Source organism: Phoenix dactylifera, chromosome 5, assembly GCF_051530095.1.
Source record: "Phoenix dactylifera cultivar Ajwa chromosome 5, Ajwa_hap1_PhDact_Kaust_v1.1, whole genome shotgun sequence".
NCBI lineage: Eukaryota > Viridiplantae > Streptophyta > Magnoliopsida > Arecales > Arecaceae > Phoenix > Phoenix dactylifera.
The window spans coordinates 17,650,042-17,667,568 of record NC_143194.1 but is presented as its reverse complement, the minus strand read 5'-3'; the positions used below and the strand labels follow the sequence as shown (position 1 = coordinate 17,667,568).

Genomic DNA, 17,527 nt, shown 5'->3' with positions numbered 1-17,527 from the left:
AGTCTGAGTTTGACTCTACAATTTATTGACTGAATTGATGTCCAATTTGACTCCAAATCCAACTCTGTTTCTAAATATGAAGGCAGAGCCATCTTATTTTCTAAATTTTTATCGTGATTTTTCTCTCCGGTTTCTAGGCAACTCTGTCTTGAATGACCAAGTGGATTTCATATGTGTTTGAAAGAAAAGAAACACCTGGGAGAAATCGATTGGATTGAAGCCTTTGGGTCGCTGGGGGTAGAGCAGGCAATAAACAGATGGACGGCCGGATGCTACCCACCGGCATTCGCCAATCAAGCACCATACACGTCCAATGTCATAATCTTGGAGACTCCATCGGCCGTCCAAATGTAAATGACGGTCACAAGAAATCGAGACCTCTATCCCCAATCTCACCCCGTCCCTTATAGAAGGCAAACACCGCCCCATTCTTCTTCTTAACCCCAACCCCCACAGGCCCCCCCCGCGCATCCCCACCCTGGTGCGAGATTGCACGCCACCGACGGAAGCTTCTGGAATAGAGAGGAGAGACCGAGGAAGCGCCGTCCGGGAGAGCCCTTGAGGTATTATTGTTCTTCCCCTTTTTCGATTCCCATCTTCTCTCCTTCCTCTCCCCCTTTTTTGTTCGCGGTGATCCCTTGATTTCGTTCGGTTTGATCAGATTCGTGGTATGTTTGATTGAATCTTTCTTGTGTTTGATCATCTGGGAAGAAACCTTTTGTTGGCTTTTTGTTTTTGTGGATCCGTAGAAGGTATTGGATTAGGGTTTTTACGGTTATAGCATTGTCTAATAGATCTTAATGGTCCTTCTTTGTTCTTTTACTTCTTTATGTCGATTTTTTTTTTCTTTTCTTAAAGTTTTTAGAGCTTCCTCGTTTTGTTATTTTGCTTCTTTTCCCCCCCACTTTTTTCTATTTATAGAGGATTATTTCTTCTGTAATTGGATTGGGACTATGGCCCAGACTGATGTGCTTGGTACGCTTTTGATAAATAACAAGTTTAATAGAAAACAGAGAATTTGCTTTTTCTCAAATGAATGGAGGAACTTTTTATGTTCTGTTAGTTTGTATCATAAATTTTAGAAAAACTGATAGTTGATATGATGTTAAAAGTTGGTGCCTTAATGGTCATATGTTGGTTATATAGGACATTTTTTACTTCATACTGTTTTGGTCTGGATTCATCGTTTTTAATGTTGAAGATTGAGTAAAAAGGTCAGCAGAAATGTAGCAGTAAGTCCACTAGAAGGAACTAATGTCTTTAATGTTGAGAGAATGGTAGCTTAGGGAAGACTGGAAAGAACAGGGTCACTACCTGATACTGATGTTCTTTAACCATGGTAACATGGATGCTGCTATGTTTATGCTCATGCTTATAAACACGTAAATGTTGAGCTGATCTTGGGTTTTCAGGTGGATATCTTCTCCGTATGGCTAACATGAATATTTCAGTTTCTAGATCTGAATTACAGGGAATGCACAATTTCCTTGGTTGGAGATAGTTGAAAGGCTAAAAGTGTTTATGACAAATAGAGCACATAAGCATGATAAATGTAGAGCTGCTGCATTCGTTTCGTTTTCAAAGAATAAGCCATCCATTATGAAATTGATCACATGAATACAAATATGAGATTCTTGTTTTTTAACAAGATTGCACAATGCAGTTTGATGTTATTATAGATTTAGTATATTTTTCTGAAAGCTCGTGTATGGGAGTGGCCATGCAGATTCTGTGTTATAATTAGATGATTTGATTGTATTAATTGATTAGAACGTCTTTTGCATTGTTTCAACTCAAATGCTGCCCTCTAGGATTTCCAATGTTCATGACCACATATTTGACTGCTTTATCGCAACATATGCATTTACTATTGACTCTTTGTGAGAGGAAAATTTGTTCATAATAGACATGCTCATTTTGGTGCTGGGCTTGCCATGATTTGTGCGAATCTGTAGAGAAGTGTTATATGTTGCAATATTGACATGCTACATGAGTAAAACTATGACTCAGAATTTGTTTAGCGTGCAAATGGCTAAATTTCTTGTTAACAACATATAAACATGTGATGCATGTTTGCCTGACAATCTATAATTTACTGGTTGTGGAAGTTATATGCATTTCTCATCTGGAAAAAAAATTAAATTATTAAAGAAAGAAAATCCATGAATTTGTGAGTTTTTTGTTTTCTCACATTTTGCAACAAAATACATTCAATGTGATTTTTGCAACAGAATATACTAAATGAGAATATATGGTATGTATGGGAAAGAAAAAGAATAGTTGCGGTGTATAATTTCTCGAATAGTTCCATGTTTATTGCTTGGGAATCCACAATGATTACATTAAATAAAAAGAATTCACAATGATTAATTTTGTTCTGAAAGTGAAAAGTTTACATGAATATGGTTATCTTTGGACTAACATGGCTACCTTTTGAATTGCAGTACTCTTGAGCCAACCATCAAAAAGGGGTTGTGTTTCAATATTTCTTTAAGATTAGTTTATGTTCCTTAAAGATGAATGTGTGCACCTTGCTTTGTTTCTTTCTTTCTCTTGAAACTTGCATGATCAATATGGTAGACTTCCTACTTGTCAATTATTTCAAGGCCTCATGACAAACTCCCTTCCTGCAAATCATGCTTTGATCTCATAGGGGTAGCATTAGGTGGAGGTTGTTGAGGAATAGGCCCACTTACCAAATTGAGTTATTGTGTTGGACTTTTTGCATGGTATCAGAATCCACGATCCTTCTTGCCTACTGATCCTCCAACACATCCATGTGTTGCCCCTCATTGGGTTCTCTCCCTTGGGCCCTACATGTGAGACAGGTGTTTAGAGAGTGGTAATAATCCAACATCAAATAGGGAATGGTCCTCAGTTATGCTTAACACTTATGGGTCCATCCACCTATTAGCTTTAGCTTTTGGATTAGGTTTTATCATGTTATCAGAGTTGATAATACCTCTTACCCTTCAATGCATCCATGCCGTTACTTTAATCTATGTGTTGCCCCTTGCTTCGGTTCCATCCCTTGGGCTCTGCAATTGAGAGGTGGTGTTGAGGAATAGTCCCTAGTAGTGACCCTTGTGGTGTTTTGAGTACTCAGGGCCTGCCTGCCTATGACTTCGAGTTTTTGGGTTGGACTTTCAGAGGCATGATCCAAGAATGCTCTAAGACTTCAGGATCACATCTGGATTTGTAAAGTTAACCATGCATGTGTTAAGCCTTGTAGGTTATTGGACCATTAATCGTAGAATTCTTCGGATGTGGTTTTTGGAGTGAACTTATTTCTTTCACATATTTTCAATGTGTTTTTTTGGAATATTGTAGCAATCACTTGATCCTAGGCTCACTATTTAATCTCATTTAATTTTAATCTTTGTGTTGCTACGATACCCATGATATTGCAAACTTACACATGAATGTCACCTTGTTATAGTTTTTGTGTAAATGTAAGGGAATAAAACCTTTCTCCATATTTCGAGTGTGCTAGTCTGTTCTGGATAGGCATGAATGTTTGATTATTTGACTGCCCCTGATAGAGATGCAGAAAAGTTTGATATGAAGCTTGTTAAGTATGTGCAATGTTCATGATAACTTGTGTAGTTATTCATCAAGATGCCAATCAAACAAGAAGAGTAAAGCATACTTGTAACTTTTTAAGGTGGTTTTTGCATGATCTTTTTTCTATTATTAGATCATATGTGTTGAATGATTATGTTATTTGTTCTCTCCAGTACCTTGTGCTTTCTTTCAAGAAGGTACAACCCATTGAATAGGCATCAGATTTTTAGTACTGCTAGAAGCTATAACATGAAAGCATATCCAGGTATCCAAAGTTCACTCAGGCATGCCCCATTTAGCATATATGTTCTTGTGCTTCAAAATTTATATCGCTGTTTTATAGCATTGTAATGCAGTCTGGTTGTGCCTTTTACCCATGGCCATCATGTTTTCTGTAATGAATGCCCTTCTGTTTCTTATATTCTCCATAGAGGAATATATTTTTAAAGTTCAGGCATAGAACTGATTACAAAAAAACGAAAAAATTGTAGGTGTACAACCATCAACATGCATCGTTATTTAGTTAATTTTGGTCTTTGACTCCTTATTTCTTACATTGTTATAATAGGATCTTTTTGTAAACAGGATGAGGGAAAGAAGCTACAGTTATAGTCCATCACCACCAAGGGGTTATGGGAGAAGAGGTCGGAGCCCAAGCCCAAGAGGTCGTTATGGAGGCCGCGGTAGAGATCTTCCAACCAGTCTTCTAGTTAGGAATCTTCGTCGGGACTGTAGGTTTGTTCTGCGTAACTGACCAGTTTAAGGCTTTGAGTGTATTTTCAGAAGCCAGTTTTCCTGTTAAGGATCTTTTTGAGACTCGGTATCATTTCAGTGAAGTTTCTACTTATTTTTATGTTCATTTATGTGTAATCAAGAAATGATAAAACTTATCTTTCAGCTGCATTTCTTATTTTAGCTATTCAAAATTTCTGCTAGCCAGTAAAAGTTATTTCCTTTGAGAACTTGCTAAAAATTTAGCAATTTCTCAAAAAAAAGGAAATATTTTTTTTTTTGAGAAATTGCTACATGGGAAAAGTTGTTGTGGTCCTTGACTTGCCAACTTGATTTGGCTTGTTGTCATATGATCAATGCTGTTCCACCATTTGTCCTTTGCAATTTTTTTCTCTCTTGGCTTTCATCAGTGTTTTTTTCTTTGTGGCATATTTGGTTCCTAGCTCTAAAATTTAGTATTCATATTTTTTTCTTTCCATTGAACATACAACAACGTTTTGGACTATGGTACGCCATACCAGCCCGAATAGGACGGTATGGGATGTGTACCATACCATACCAGTATTCGGTACGGGTGGTGTACCGACACTTAGTACGTAAAAAAAAAAAAATCATACTGAACTGTACCGTACCGACACTGTGCTAGTGTGGCCCCAGTACGGGGTTGAGTATCGAGGCGGCTACGGGGTCGAGTATCAAGGCGGCGGACCTTGTTTTTGTATAGTAGATAAAATATTATCATGGTATATTGATTATATGGAGAATGTTTTGTGACAGCCGATGCAAATTTTTAGCAAGGATGGACTTGTATATGACTTGAAATTGGTATGCTGCAGCAATTGGCATCTGCAGGCTGTAATTTATGCTGTAGTTTATGTTGGAAGAAGCTCCCAAAAATTGTAATTAAAATTGTTGCCAAAATTGATTGTAGTTCCAACTACGAGGAATCTTGTAATTAAGAAATCCTTTTGGATGGGATCTCTCACCACTGAGACCGTTCCCCTTGTTTTTCTCCACGGTGTCTTAGTTACTATAATAATGTAGTTAGCACCAAATTATTTTTATAATACTATGTTATTATTATTGTAATAATATGATAATAATGTTATAATGTTATTATGTTACATTATTAGTATTATAATACTGTGAGTTTAATTGTAACATAATATTATTTTTATAATATTAAAATTATGTTATAAGATTTCTATATTATAATAGTTTTATTATAATATTATATCATAATAATATTTTTTATGGTATTATTGTTATTACTTTAATGTTATAATGTTATTTTAATATTATAACCTATATAATATTGTAATATTATAAATAATGTAATAAATAATATATAATAGTTACTACTTATTATAATGCATATGTAATATGTCTAGTTATTGTAATATCAAACTATTTTATTTTGATATAATTACTGGCAGTAATTATTCTTGTGCTAGGCCAATGATAATTTCATAGCAATATTAATTTCCATTATAATTATAAAACATTATGTAATAAATATTGTAGTATGATAGAAAATGTGAATAGGTCATTGTTTCTGAGTGGGGTAAGCTTACCAGCTTATTACAGGGTAAGCATCTCTCTTTTTGAATTAAAGAACCAAATATCTGTAATTGCATTTATGGTTTTTAATTACTGCAATTAGACAAGGCTCGTTTCTAGAACTGTAATTCCAATTACAAACCATAAAATTGCAGCTTGTAACCGAATTGCATGTAATTGAATTATAAGTAAAAAAAAATCGTATTTGAATTATAAGCAACCAAACAACATCGTAAATGGGTCCTATGGTAACCACAAAGGTTAGGTTAGTATCACTTCCAAGTCTTTTTTTTTTACTGTTTTGAAAATGAATCATATATGAGAATACAAAAGTATGGTGGTAAAATGGTTTTGTTTTTGCTTTTAGGAAATTATTATATATTTCTAAAACTTTTAGTGTAAGAAACTTATTTGCTTAAAAATTTGAAAACTGAAAAAAGGGGAGAGGATTATTGGTTGTGGTGGGAGGTATACCAATGAGTTTGAGGAGACTATGGTGGATTGGACTGCTGGAGTAGTGGTTGATGATGGAAAGGTTTGGGAGGGGGGATGCAGGGTGGCCTCCCCCCTCCCCCTCCTTCTTTGGGCAGGAACAACTGAGGCTAAGGTGTGTTTTTCTATTTCTTTTTTTTCCTCTATTGGGTTTTTCTCTTTTTCATTTCACAGGGGGGATTTACTGGGCTAGTTTCTTGTTTAATTGTTTTGTGAGGATCAAAGTTAAGTGGGATGATGACATTTATTTGTGGCTTGTTATGGCACCTGCATGGTATTCAGTGAAACTTGCTGGCATGATGTTTGTCAGGGTTTGTATTTTTGTTCTACATAACAATATGTCTAGAGTTGGGGTTTATTTGGAGATGTATCAATGCTTGTGAATTAATATGTAGAGAAGTTGCAAAACTTGCAATCAGAAGTTCTTTCTTTGTTTCTGTTTCAAAAAAACCTTATAAAAAAGGTCATTTCTTTAACCAATGATAATGATGTCATAATTTATGCAACTTTATAGACACTTTTGTATTCAAGGAAGAGAAAGAAACATAAAATTGGCCTAGAGAATGTCTGGGGAGCTGATCAAAACACATTCTTTGACAGAAATTGGTTAGACAAATAGATTTCTAGTTTTGTGGAGATTTAGTGGGGACACATGAAATTATTTATATTATAAAAAATGTTCAAGAATGTATAAGAAACATTTAGATCAGATTTGATATAACTTGATCGAGACTTTGGATGCTATAGACATATAAATTAAATTAGAATAAAATGTTTTAGGAGCCGTTAATTGAAAGTATGTGGAGTTATTAGACTAGAGATTTTTTGAAGAAAAGTTGCAAATAGTTCATAGTCCCTGACCTTTAATCACTATGTTAATGACATTTAAGTTCATCTGCATGTTGGATTAAATTGAGGTATTGTGTAAAAAATTTTGTAAGGTCTGTTTTAGGAAAATTTGTCCAGCCTTGAGGGTTAGTATGTAATCAACCAATATACACCAAAACAGTGCATGTGCTTCAAAGTTTTTGCTGAAGATGTGAGAGTGGATATCCACATGACTAGGCTATACCTATATTACTATCACACAACGTAGAGTTATAAGATCATTCATTGCGTAGACTGGTCTTAAGCATAGGATAACACTGTTTCAATCTTTAATCATTATGCATTTTACTGCAAAAGGAAATCTTATTACATTGTCTTTTCTGATCTTGCCGTACTCTGTTCGGCGGGATGTCTGGCTGGACGTCCCATGGGACACTGGGAAGGTACCATTCCATGCGTTGGGACAAGACTGTCCCGCCATCGTCCTAGCATCCCAATCGGCATGTTTTGGGACATCCCCTATCCCAAGTGTCGGAAAAGGCGGGACGGCGACACATCCTATTTCTTGGGAAAACCGGGATAGCCCCATCCTATGGGATTTAAAACCTTGCTTTGTAGTGCCACATGAATCAAAGTTTCACATTTTTGCTTTCTAATTATGCAAGTAATATGTGCTCATGGTTTCCGTGATTGAATCTGTAAGCAAATGTGCTTGCAAACTGTATGCTATTTATTCATTAAATTTTCTTCCATGCTAAGTTTTCTGCTTTTCTAACTGCCTCGTTTGATTGCTGGAGACTGAATTTGATATTATTTGATGTGCTTGTATTATCTAATATAGTGATGATTGTTGATGATTGCAGGCCTGAGGATCTTCGTAGGCCATTTGGGCAATTTGGCCCTCTCAAAGACATTTATTTGCCGCGTGATTATTACACCGGGTAAGCGGGCCATTTCTGGTTTCTGTCTAGTTAGGAATGATAGTTGCAAGAATCTAAGCACAGCCATGACACATTGGTCAGTATTCTGTGGATGCAAATTGTCATATATATAGCTGCCAGCCCATGTGTTGGATCATATGAATTATATATTGCTATGCATCAATCATTTTGACCATGGGCATGTGCAGCTAATGTAACTCACCAGCTAATGACCATGGTCAGCATTCTACATTTTCTTATTTGCATGTTTGATATTTTTATTAAGGCTGTTGAGATTTAGCAGTGAAAAGTAAAGTTTTGAAGACACAAGTCAAGTCTTAAGAGTTCTGTTGAAGAGGATGTAAATATTTGGAGATAGTGGCTAATGAGGTGGGAAGAAATTGGGTTTCAAGTTAACATTTTGAAGATATTCAAGTCATGAAGAATTTGAAGTCATCTTTTAACTCTGGAGAGTGCAAGGTCAGCAGCCAAGTGCTTGCTTTAACTTGAATTGCATGAAATATCGAGATTTATTTGAATAGTGTGAAGTATCAAAGGCATTGCTTTGACTACACCCTCCACACTTCTCAGGATTATCATGATGGTTCAGCCATTATTGTTGATTGGTGTACTCCATCATCATGAATGTACACTTTTTTAAAATCATTTCATATATATACCTTAACGAAACTCAATTTCATTTGTTGCAGAGAGCCCCGAGGATTTGGATTTGTCCAATATGTTGACCCAAATGATGCAGCTGAAGCGAAATATCAAATGGATGGGCAAATTCTACTTGGGAGGGAATTGACTGTTGTATTTGCAGAGGAAAACAGAAAGAAGCCAGCTGATATGAGGGCCAGAGAGAGAGTAAGGTAAGCTCAGTCTCCTGTATGTCCTAAATCAAGATTTACATTGTTTTGCCAGCACCAATATAAGTTTTAACAAAAAAACTGGGGGTAATCTTGTTTGGCTGGTTAATATGTTAATGTTGTGGTCGAAAGCTTTTGTGCTTGCTCCATAAAGTGAACTTTTTCCTACCTACTGAGCTGGATTTCTGTTTTTTAGGGGTCGAACATATGATTACCGGAGGTCACCTCGTCATTCACGTTCCCCTCGATATTTTCGCTCCCGATCCCCTCGTTACGCCCGTTCTCCACGCAATGCAAGGTCTCGGTCTCAGTCTCACAGCCGTAGTTTCTATCCACCTTCTCCTAAGCGACACTACTCAAGGTAATCTTTTTAACTTTTGGTGGTGAAGATGGTTTTTGCATATACCTTCTCACAAGTTGCAAATCACCTTGGACAGATCTATTTCACCTCAAGATAGAAGGTCACACCGTGAGAGGTCATACTCACGCTCACCTGCATACAGTCGAGATAGAAGGTTGCACGTTCATGGGTCATACTCGCGCTCGCCTGCATACAGCAGGTCAAGGAGCAGGAGTCCGGTTGATGATTATCCGAGCAAGCCATCGCACAGAGAAAGGTCTCTATCTGTCAGCCAGTAGAGTGGATTGAATTTGAGCGCACCTATGTTGCATGCTGACCTTTACTGGTAACTTTCGCAAAAGCTTGATCGATGTTGGATGTTAGGACTATTCTTGTATGTTTCATGTTAGACCTTTTTTTGTTGAACATGTGAAACGTTTTGGATGTGAATACTTAGTTTGGCGTAGCAATGCTGAGATTGAAATTTAGTGATTCAAATTGAGTGCTAGGATGGGGCTTAAACACCATCTGAATTTATGTGGTGGGGCTATTTGCTTGGTTCTAATGCATGCACTTGATAGGATTTTGGAGCCGTCCAGAGATTTTACTTGATATCCCAAATTTTTTCTGCATTCATTCTAAGATGTCCTGAATGATGATCTTATCTGCTTGTAATTTTGGATTTCTCGGTAAAGTTAGAAAAAAGGTGGTTGGTTGAGTATCGTGTTAGTTGTTCCATGCATGCTACGGTTTCAGTAGGGTTCGTTCCAGAGTTCAGTAGTACAAATATAAATTACGTTTAGTGCGTTTTACCACGGTTGAAGTTTGTTTTTGTTGGGCTGGGACTTGGGAGCTCGGTCATCTAGGGTTTAGTAAGTGTATGTTTTTTAATATTTATATTTTGACATTGTCTTGTCTGTTTTGCAATGGCATCGTGCGTATGCTCGGAGAGGTGTATGAATGACGGAATGCAAGACACGAAAGAGATGAAATTCTGTCCATGGGTTCAGGTTCTGGCTGTGGATACTGAAATCAGTCTTGAAATCGAAGTAATCTCCAACCAATTGCGTTTGGAAGTCACATCCCCCCCCCCCCCCCCCCCCCCCCCCCCCCCCCCAAAAAAAAAAAAAAGAAAAAAAGAAAAAGAAAAAAGAATGGGAGTGCGGCATGTTGGAACTGATGGCCAAAGGACCTGGGATATCTGGTTGACTGGTTCATGTGCCTTCAGAGTGGCGACTCTGAAGGACAGAATATGAGGCTGCTAAGCACATCCCAGTTTATGGAGAAATTAGGCCTTTCTTCAGGTGCACCCGGGCAATCCTATTTTGCCATCCTGTGGACTCCATTCATCATGCAGCGTCTCTTGGATTGCTCCTGTGGTGCACAGCTGTTGTGGTGGATCTGGTGTAAGATATAGTTTCTCTAATTTCGGGGGTTAAGTTAATTACCTATTGATTTAAGTTAATTATTCTAGATTTTGGGTTGGAGAATCTTTGCAACCCGTTGCCCTTCAAAACCTTTTCTATGTGAATCTGGCCTAGAGCGATATTGTGGACTGCAACCCATTCATGCGTTCAAACAGCCCAAAGAAGCTCCTTTTGGAGTTGCTGAAAAATAACAAAGCAAGCGACTTATGGTATACATTAAAACTTCTGATATGTCTAACTTATATCATAGTATGAAAATGTTTGAATTAATACTACATGGCCAAATCCTGTTCCAAGAAAGGTCCTTCACCGGTGGCATCATGAGGTTACACATGAGAGGTTTTGATGCTGGTGCATATCCTCTTGTAAAACGTGTTAGATAATATTTGGTACGAGGGTTCGGACTAGTGTTATAAAACTTGACCGTCCATTTGATCAACACGCCCCAAGACTCAAACAAAGGGGGCAAATTTGAGTAATATATTAGAGATGCCGCATTATCCAGGGGGTCTGAATTAGGGATGGCAATCGGGTCGGGTTGGACATAAACGGGTCGGGTCATATATAGGTCGGGTCAGAAAATCATAAACCTGAACCCGACCTGTTTATTAAACAGGTCAGAAATTGCAACCTGAACCTGACCTGTTTAATAAACAGGTAACCCGACCCGACCCGTTTAACCTGTTTAATAAACAGGTCACCTGTTTGCCCAACCCGACCCGACCCGTTTAACCTGTTTAGTCTAACCCATGCTGACCCGACCTGTTTAACCTGTTTATTACTATTATTTTTCCAAAAAAATGACACTCTCATTCTAAGAAAGCTACAGTATTTTGTATAACATGACGGCATGCATCTTGGGGTTTTACCAGCATTCAAAAAAATCTAGGATTGTAACTGGATTTTTTGACATTCAAAAAAACAAAGAATCCGCTGGAACACATTCAAAAAAACATTTTTTTGACAACTGGAACATCTCCACGGATCCGCTGGAAAGAGAATCAACAAAGAATCACTTCAAAAAGGCAATCAAAACGCAAAAATCGGAAAACCCTAACGAAAAACTGCAACAAAGATCAGACATCCGCGGAAGACGGGAAGAACGCAACACGGATCCGCTCAGAAAAATCATAAACCGATCCAACGAAGCAGATAATTCTTCCAAAAACCACAGAAAATAAAACAAATGCGGGCGCAAAGGAGATCCTCACGAGATCCAGCCGACGCCTCCGGAGATCGCCGCTCCGATCTGCCTAATCACGTCAAAACAACGAAACGGCGACACAGATACCGAGCAATCAACCCTCCTCTTTCCCCTCTCGATTCAGACGACAAAGATCGTGTTGGCTTTCTTCTTATCTCTCGTTTTCTCTCGCTCAAATTTCTGGTTCTTTTTTCTTCGGTGGCGAGGTCTGATGACGAGTTGGAGGAGAGGGCGGAGGTGGTGGTCTGGAGGAGAGAGCTTGGGAGGCGAAGAATCGGGAGGAGAGGCGACAGCGGACGGCAGCACAAACCCTAAATCCCTAAGGCCACGAACTCACGATTCACGAAGTCGAGAAGTCTCAACTCTCAAGTCACGGGCAGTGTTAAACTTAAACCTTAAACGGGTCGCGCTGAAATTGGGCCGACGCGGGAAGTTGGGCCGTTGGGCTGATGCAAATAAAACGGGCTGAACTCTGAAGCGGGTCTATCAGCCCAATAGCTAAACGGGTTACACGGGTTACACGGGTCAGACAGTTAAAACCCGTATCTGACCCAATTAATAAACGGGTCAAATATTTAAAACCCGTATCCGACCCGAACCCGTTTAGACCAAACCCAAACCTGTTTATGGCGGGTCGAACGCGGGTCGGGTTGGCGGGTCGGGTCATATTTTGCCACCCCTAGTCTGAATCCTCTGCGACGCAGAAAAAGCACAGCAGAGGGCAGTGCAGCTATAGATGGATCCATGTAGATGAACTCAGATCGGACAGTATGTGAAGAACCCCTCCCAGTGAATTCAATCAGCAAGCTAACTGCGATAAACTCTCTCTCTCTGTTTTCTATTTCTTCTTTCTTCTCCATTTTTCATCCATAAAATTTTTACTGACTTAAGCATAAGAGGGCTTGGTCGGAGCCAATCCGACAAGCCTTCATCCTTTGTTTGTTATCTTGCAGGTCTATAAAGACCTTCCACATCAACATCCCAAGATCGGCAGCAACACTTTCCATATGCTAAGAGAGAAGCTGACTAGGAAATTGGGCTTCAGGCTTGGAATGCGATGCACATAAAGCACTTTCTTAGTCTGATCCAGGGATCTCATTTGTCATGAAATATCTACTCAGAAATCAGCACCAGCAGGGGCCAACATATTGAGTTGTAACCATGAGAACCAAGCCAACTGGGTCTGTTTTAGATCAAAGTCAATAGGCCCAGCTGGCTTTCATTCAATTTTTTTTTTTTATAGAAACAAGGGGTCACAATCCCCGCCCGATCGGCCACCATTAGGGATGAGCCTGGGGAGGCGTGGCTGGTGCGAACTCCTTAAGGCCAGTATAAATAGCCGACGGTCATTGGGGGCTGCTACAACCGACGAACAACTGGCCTGATCCGCCATTTAGCTGAGCCTATCATCTTCCAAAACTCTCTTTATATCCATTCTTCCCTTCGGATGATCCCGCCGCACCGCTCCCGCTTCCTCTCCCTTTCTTCCTCTTCTTCAGTGGCCGCCATGTAGCTATAGCCGAACGCCACCGCCCGAAACCCCCTCCTCCTCCCTAGTTTCCATATTGCCCTGTTTCTTTGTTTTGAGATCCATTGCCCTTCTCTCACTGAAATCCACTCCCATCGGCTGAGAGCCGCAGCCTACCGGTGAGTCTATCACCTTCTTATTACCCCTTTTGGCTGACAAAGCTGCCAACAGGGCAGCTAAGGGCATTGTCCCTCCTCCCTCCTCTGTTTCCTCATCGTGCATGGCCGAACTAGCGTGGCCACCTCGCCGCTGACCGCGACACCCCGGCGTGCTCGTTGTGCCACCGCCAGACCCCCAACCCCCTTCTCTCCATTTTCCTTTTGAACTGGATGAGGAACCCCTGTTTATCATCCCCTTTTTGTCAAAAAAAAGAAAAAAGGGAGAGAGAGAGAGAGAGAGAGAGAGAGAGAGAGAGAGAGAGAGAGAGAGAGAGAGAGAGAGAGAGAAGGAAAAAAAAGGAGCCCATCCCCTAATCTCACCTCTTTAGATTGGGTCTGCAATCTGACTAGACTTAGATCGTTCCTTGATGGTTGACCCAGATCAAATAAACCAAGCCGTTGGATACACCCAAATCGAGCTTTTCTCTTTTTGCTTTAATCTCATTTTCTCTCTCTTGATTGAAGGCTAACGATATTAGTTCATTTTATTAGAGCTTTCAACTTTAGAGGAGCATCGGGTTTAAGGATTAGGTTATGTGTCGAAGGCTGTGATTAGTTTTATCGAAAAAAATATTTTGGATTTGATCTACTTTTGACATTAAGTTTCTTTTACCTTTGGTGATTTTCTAATGCATGCCATATATTTTTGTAAAATTTATAAGTACAAGTTTTGAATGAATAACTAAACAAATAAAAAAATTAAGTATTTGAAAATTGAAAATTGAAAATTTAGGAAAAATATGCATGATTATGAATATTATGCATGTTTACATAAAAAGGATAATTCATGAAAACTATTGATCAAGCGTAAACCTTATTTTGGCATGACTTAAAAAAATAACGAATTATTTGCATAATTGCAATGTTGAAATGAGATGATATCCCTATTTTAATACTACATAATATTTGGAAAGAGATGATTACTTGTCTTTTATTTTTTGCATGAAATTTTTGAAAGGACAATTTTCCTATTTTTGGAAATAAGATGTGAAAATCCTAGTTGATACTGCTTATGTTGTGGAAAATATGTTGGAAATTGTGTCCCAAAGCCAATTTTTTAATTGTAAGAAATTAGTGTATGTATATGTTTTATTAAAATGAATAAAAATTTATTCTGGCATTTTTCTATTCATCACAAGTGTTACATCTTCAAATTGAACTCCTATGTATTGTGATGAAGTCCTTAGGACTAATTTAGTGGATAAAGGAGGTTTTATCATTTAGTCCTTCAACCAGTTCGCGACCAAATGATGAGCTGTCAATTGGACGATAGCTATGTCAAGTATAGGTCGTTGTGTGCCATTTAGTTGGTTGTCCTCTTAAACCAAGGAGTGTGGAGACACTGTATGACATACAGGTGAGATGTAGGAGTACATCGTCACTGAACAGTGACTCACCTGCGTAGCACTCCACTGTCGGGAGTTAGCTCGCAAAGCGTATGGGCATAAGTACCTCTTAGACCTGAGACTGTCACGGTGACTTGCAAGCAACTCACTGTACTTAGGCACTGGACGACCTGAATTTCTAATTCAGGGATCGGAAGGATGCTGGGTGCAGTCAAGTACTCGCGAAGTTTGTGTATGAGTCAAGATGGGATTGACCGCTCCAGATTTTAGGAGTTGATGTCTCGCTGTATTTCAATTCAGTAAAACCTTGGCCAGGGTAAACTAAGTGATAGGTCACTTGATTTGATTGATTGAAATACACTATGGATGACCGGATCCAGAGTTCGACAGTCCACTCTGAGGTCATCTTGAGCATCGATGGTCATAGGAATGAATTATGCAATAACCATATGTCTAGGTTCTTGAATGTTGCTTTGCATATTCGACCTATCCAGACGTCGGGTATCATTGCTAGATGGTCACCTCGATTAGTACATAGAGTAGTCCATGTTCTACCGGCTTAGTGTTCGAACCTATCGGAGTCACGCACATTAGTCAAGCTAAGTAGGAAGCTCTTGACCCAATTTGATTAAGAATTAACTTATGAGTTATTTGGAATTTGGTTCTGTCTATGTTCAGCTAGCACTGAGCATGAGGTATATGCTAAATTTTATGGATGAACAACTAATTAAGTCTGTATTCCGGGTCAATCAAGTTTCAATTAATGTAACTGAACTCGATCAGAACTCAATTGTTGAGATTGGATTTGATTGAGTCTCAATTAGTGTAATTGGGCTCGATTACGATTTAATTGGGATTTAATTTCATATTTGTTCTAATCTAAGTCGGACTTGGATCGAGCCGAAACTGGACCCAATTGAATCTCCCATGAGTCGGACTCGTGTGGAATTTTTTCGGGTCAAAAAATTCAGTCAACTGGGCTGTCAATTTGGTTTAGAACCAAATAGGCTAGCTTATGATCAAATAGGCTGACCCATTTGAATCAGAAGCTGACTTTTCCAATTTAAATTGGCTACTGACCGTTGTTATTACCCATGGACCCATGGACCACTCCCCCCCTATGGACCATTAATGCTTTTCCTGTGAGCCGCGACTCTCACCTGGGATGCATGAAACAGAGAAGTTCTGTTTCACGCGTCCGTGGCCCTTTGGACCGGCAATTGCGCAGCCGACCGGCCTCCGGCCAGACGGCCGACTAGACCGGAATGTGCGGTTTTGAACCGCCAACATTCCGGTTCAGTTTGATTTTGAAATTCGACAGTAATTGGCATTAATCGCTTTTTTTTCTACGGTTGTTTTTGAAACAATCGTTATCAAATTCATTCATATTAGATAATGAATGAATTCAATAACGCTCGGCCATTTACGCCTCTTAACTTCTCTCAGCGTTGGCCTATTTGTAGGCCACCGTTTCCTCTCGAAAGAAGGAGAGAGAATTTTTCTTGGGAAGAAAGCATCAGACAGAGAGAGGTAGATTCAGTGAAGAAGAAGAAGAGAGAGGAAGAAGTTCTCTTTCTCTGGTGGTACGGAGTCATGCCCAGATCTGGCACTCTCTCCTGCATTCCCTCTTCCTCTGTGATCGGGATCAAACTCAGGCGTCACTGCTCTCGGGCGTGCCGTGAAGAAACGGGAGAGAAAGGAAAAGAAATAGTGATTTGCTGTTAAGGGAAAAGGAAAAAGAAAGAGGAGAAAAGAAAAGAGAATTTTTTTTCTTCTAGGGTCCCTTTTGTAAAAGGTGTTTTGCACGAATATCAAAGTCATCCTACCTTCCTACGTAGCTCGACGTGCGCGCGATGTAGAGGGCCTGCAGATCCAGGCCTCGTGGAGGAACTTTCAAAGATCCAGATTCAGATCCAGATCCAGATCCCTTCTGCTGCTGGATCGATGTATATTTTATATAATTATTATGTTTAAAATATTTATAATTGTTATAAATAAAAATTTTAAAATTGATTTTCATGTCTGGCGTTCGATTTATCGGACAACTAGGAAAATTTTTCCTTCAACTGGTATCAGAGCAAGGTTGGCCGATGGGATTGGCCTATAACATTTAGAATTATGCATGATTTAATTTTTTAAATTTAGATTAGATCTAGATTTAATCATAAAATATTAATCTTGTGCTGAATTATAAGGTTGTCCTGCTATAAGGTTAACCCCTTATAGTGAAAAGGTTGTCCTAGCACAAGATTGAGATTAATTTGTATCATAAAATAAATAGTTTATTTTTATAAAATTATGCATAATTGATGTTTATGAAATTTCAATTTTAAATTTATTAAGACCACAAAAATTTAAATATAAAATGTTTATATTTGGAATAAATTGACACCTTGAATCCATGATCATAATACATTTAATTAAAAATTAAATGTTGAATTTAAAATTTAAAATTTGAATTTCAAATAAAGATTTAAAATTCAAAATTTGAAATTCAAATTAAAATTTAAATTTGATCATGAGATTTGGGGCATGGGTTAGCACAATCAAATTAGT

At 38.6% G+C, this 17,527-nt stretch overlaps 1 protein-coding gene across 3 annotated transcripts; it reads left to right on the top strand.

Moving 5' to 3' along the window:
- The first annotated feature begins 404 nt into the window (after positions 1-404).
- Positions 405-9,806, top strand: LOC103697325 (serine/arginine-rich SC35-like splicing factor SCL30A). Of its 3 annotated transcripts, XM_026801196.4 has the most exons (7): positions 429-563; positions 3,738-3,829; positions 4,150-4,299; positions 8,040-8,117; positions 8,807-8,971; positions 9,165-9,329; positions 9,406-9,806. In XM_026801196.4, exons 3-7 carry the CDS (start codon positions 4,151-4,153, stop codon positions 9,605-9,607), a joined length of 759 nt encoding a protein of 252 aa, XP_026656997.3. In that variant the 5' UTR covers positions 429-563; positions 3,738-3,829; position 4,150; the 3' UTR covers positions 9,608-9,806. The 3 variants fall into 3 exon arrangements, with proteins under 3 accessions (XP_008777387.3, XP_026656998.3, XP_026656997.3); XM_008779165.5 differs by lacking the exon at positions 3,738-3,829 and having other exon boundaries at positions 405-563; XM_026801197.4 differs by lacking the exon at positions 3,738-3,829 and having other exon boundaries at positions 421-563; positions 4,133-4,299.
- The last annotated feature ends 7,721 nt before the right edge of the window (positions 9,807-17,527 follow it).

Coding starts and splice junctions, on each gene's coding strand:
- LOC103697325 (XM_008779165.5), top strand. CDS start 4,151: ATGAGGGAAAGAAGCTACAGTTATAGTCCATCACCACCAAGGGGTTAT. Junction 8,118..8,806: donor CCGCGTGATTATTACACCGG/GTAAGCGGGCCA, acceptor CATTTGTTGCAG/AGAGCCCCGAGGATTTGGAT. Junction 8,972..9,164: donor AGGGCCAGAGAGAGAGTAAG/GTAAGCTCAGTC, acceptor TCTGTTTTTTAG/GGGTCGAACATATGATTACC.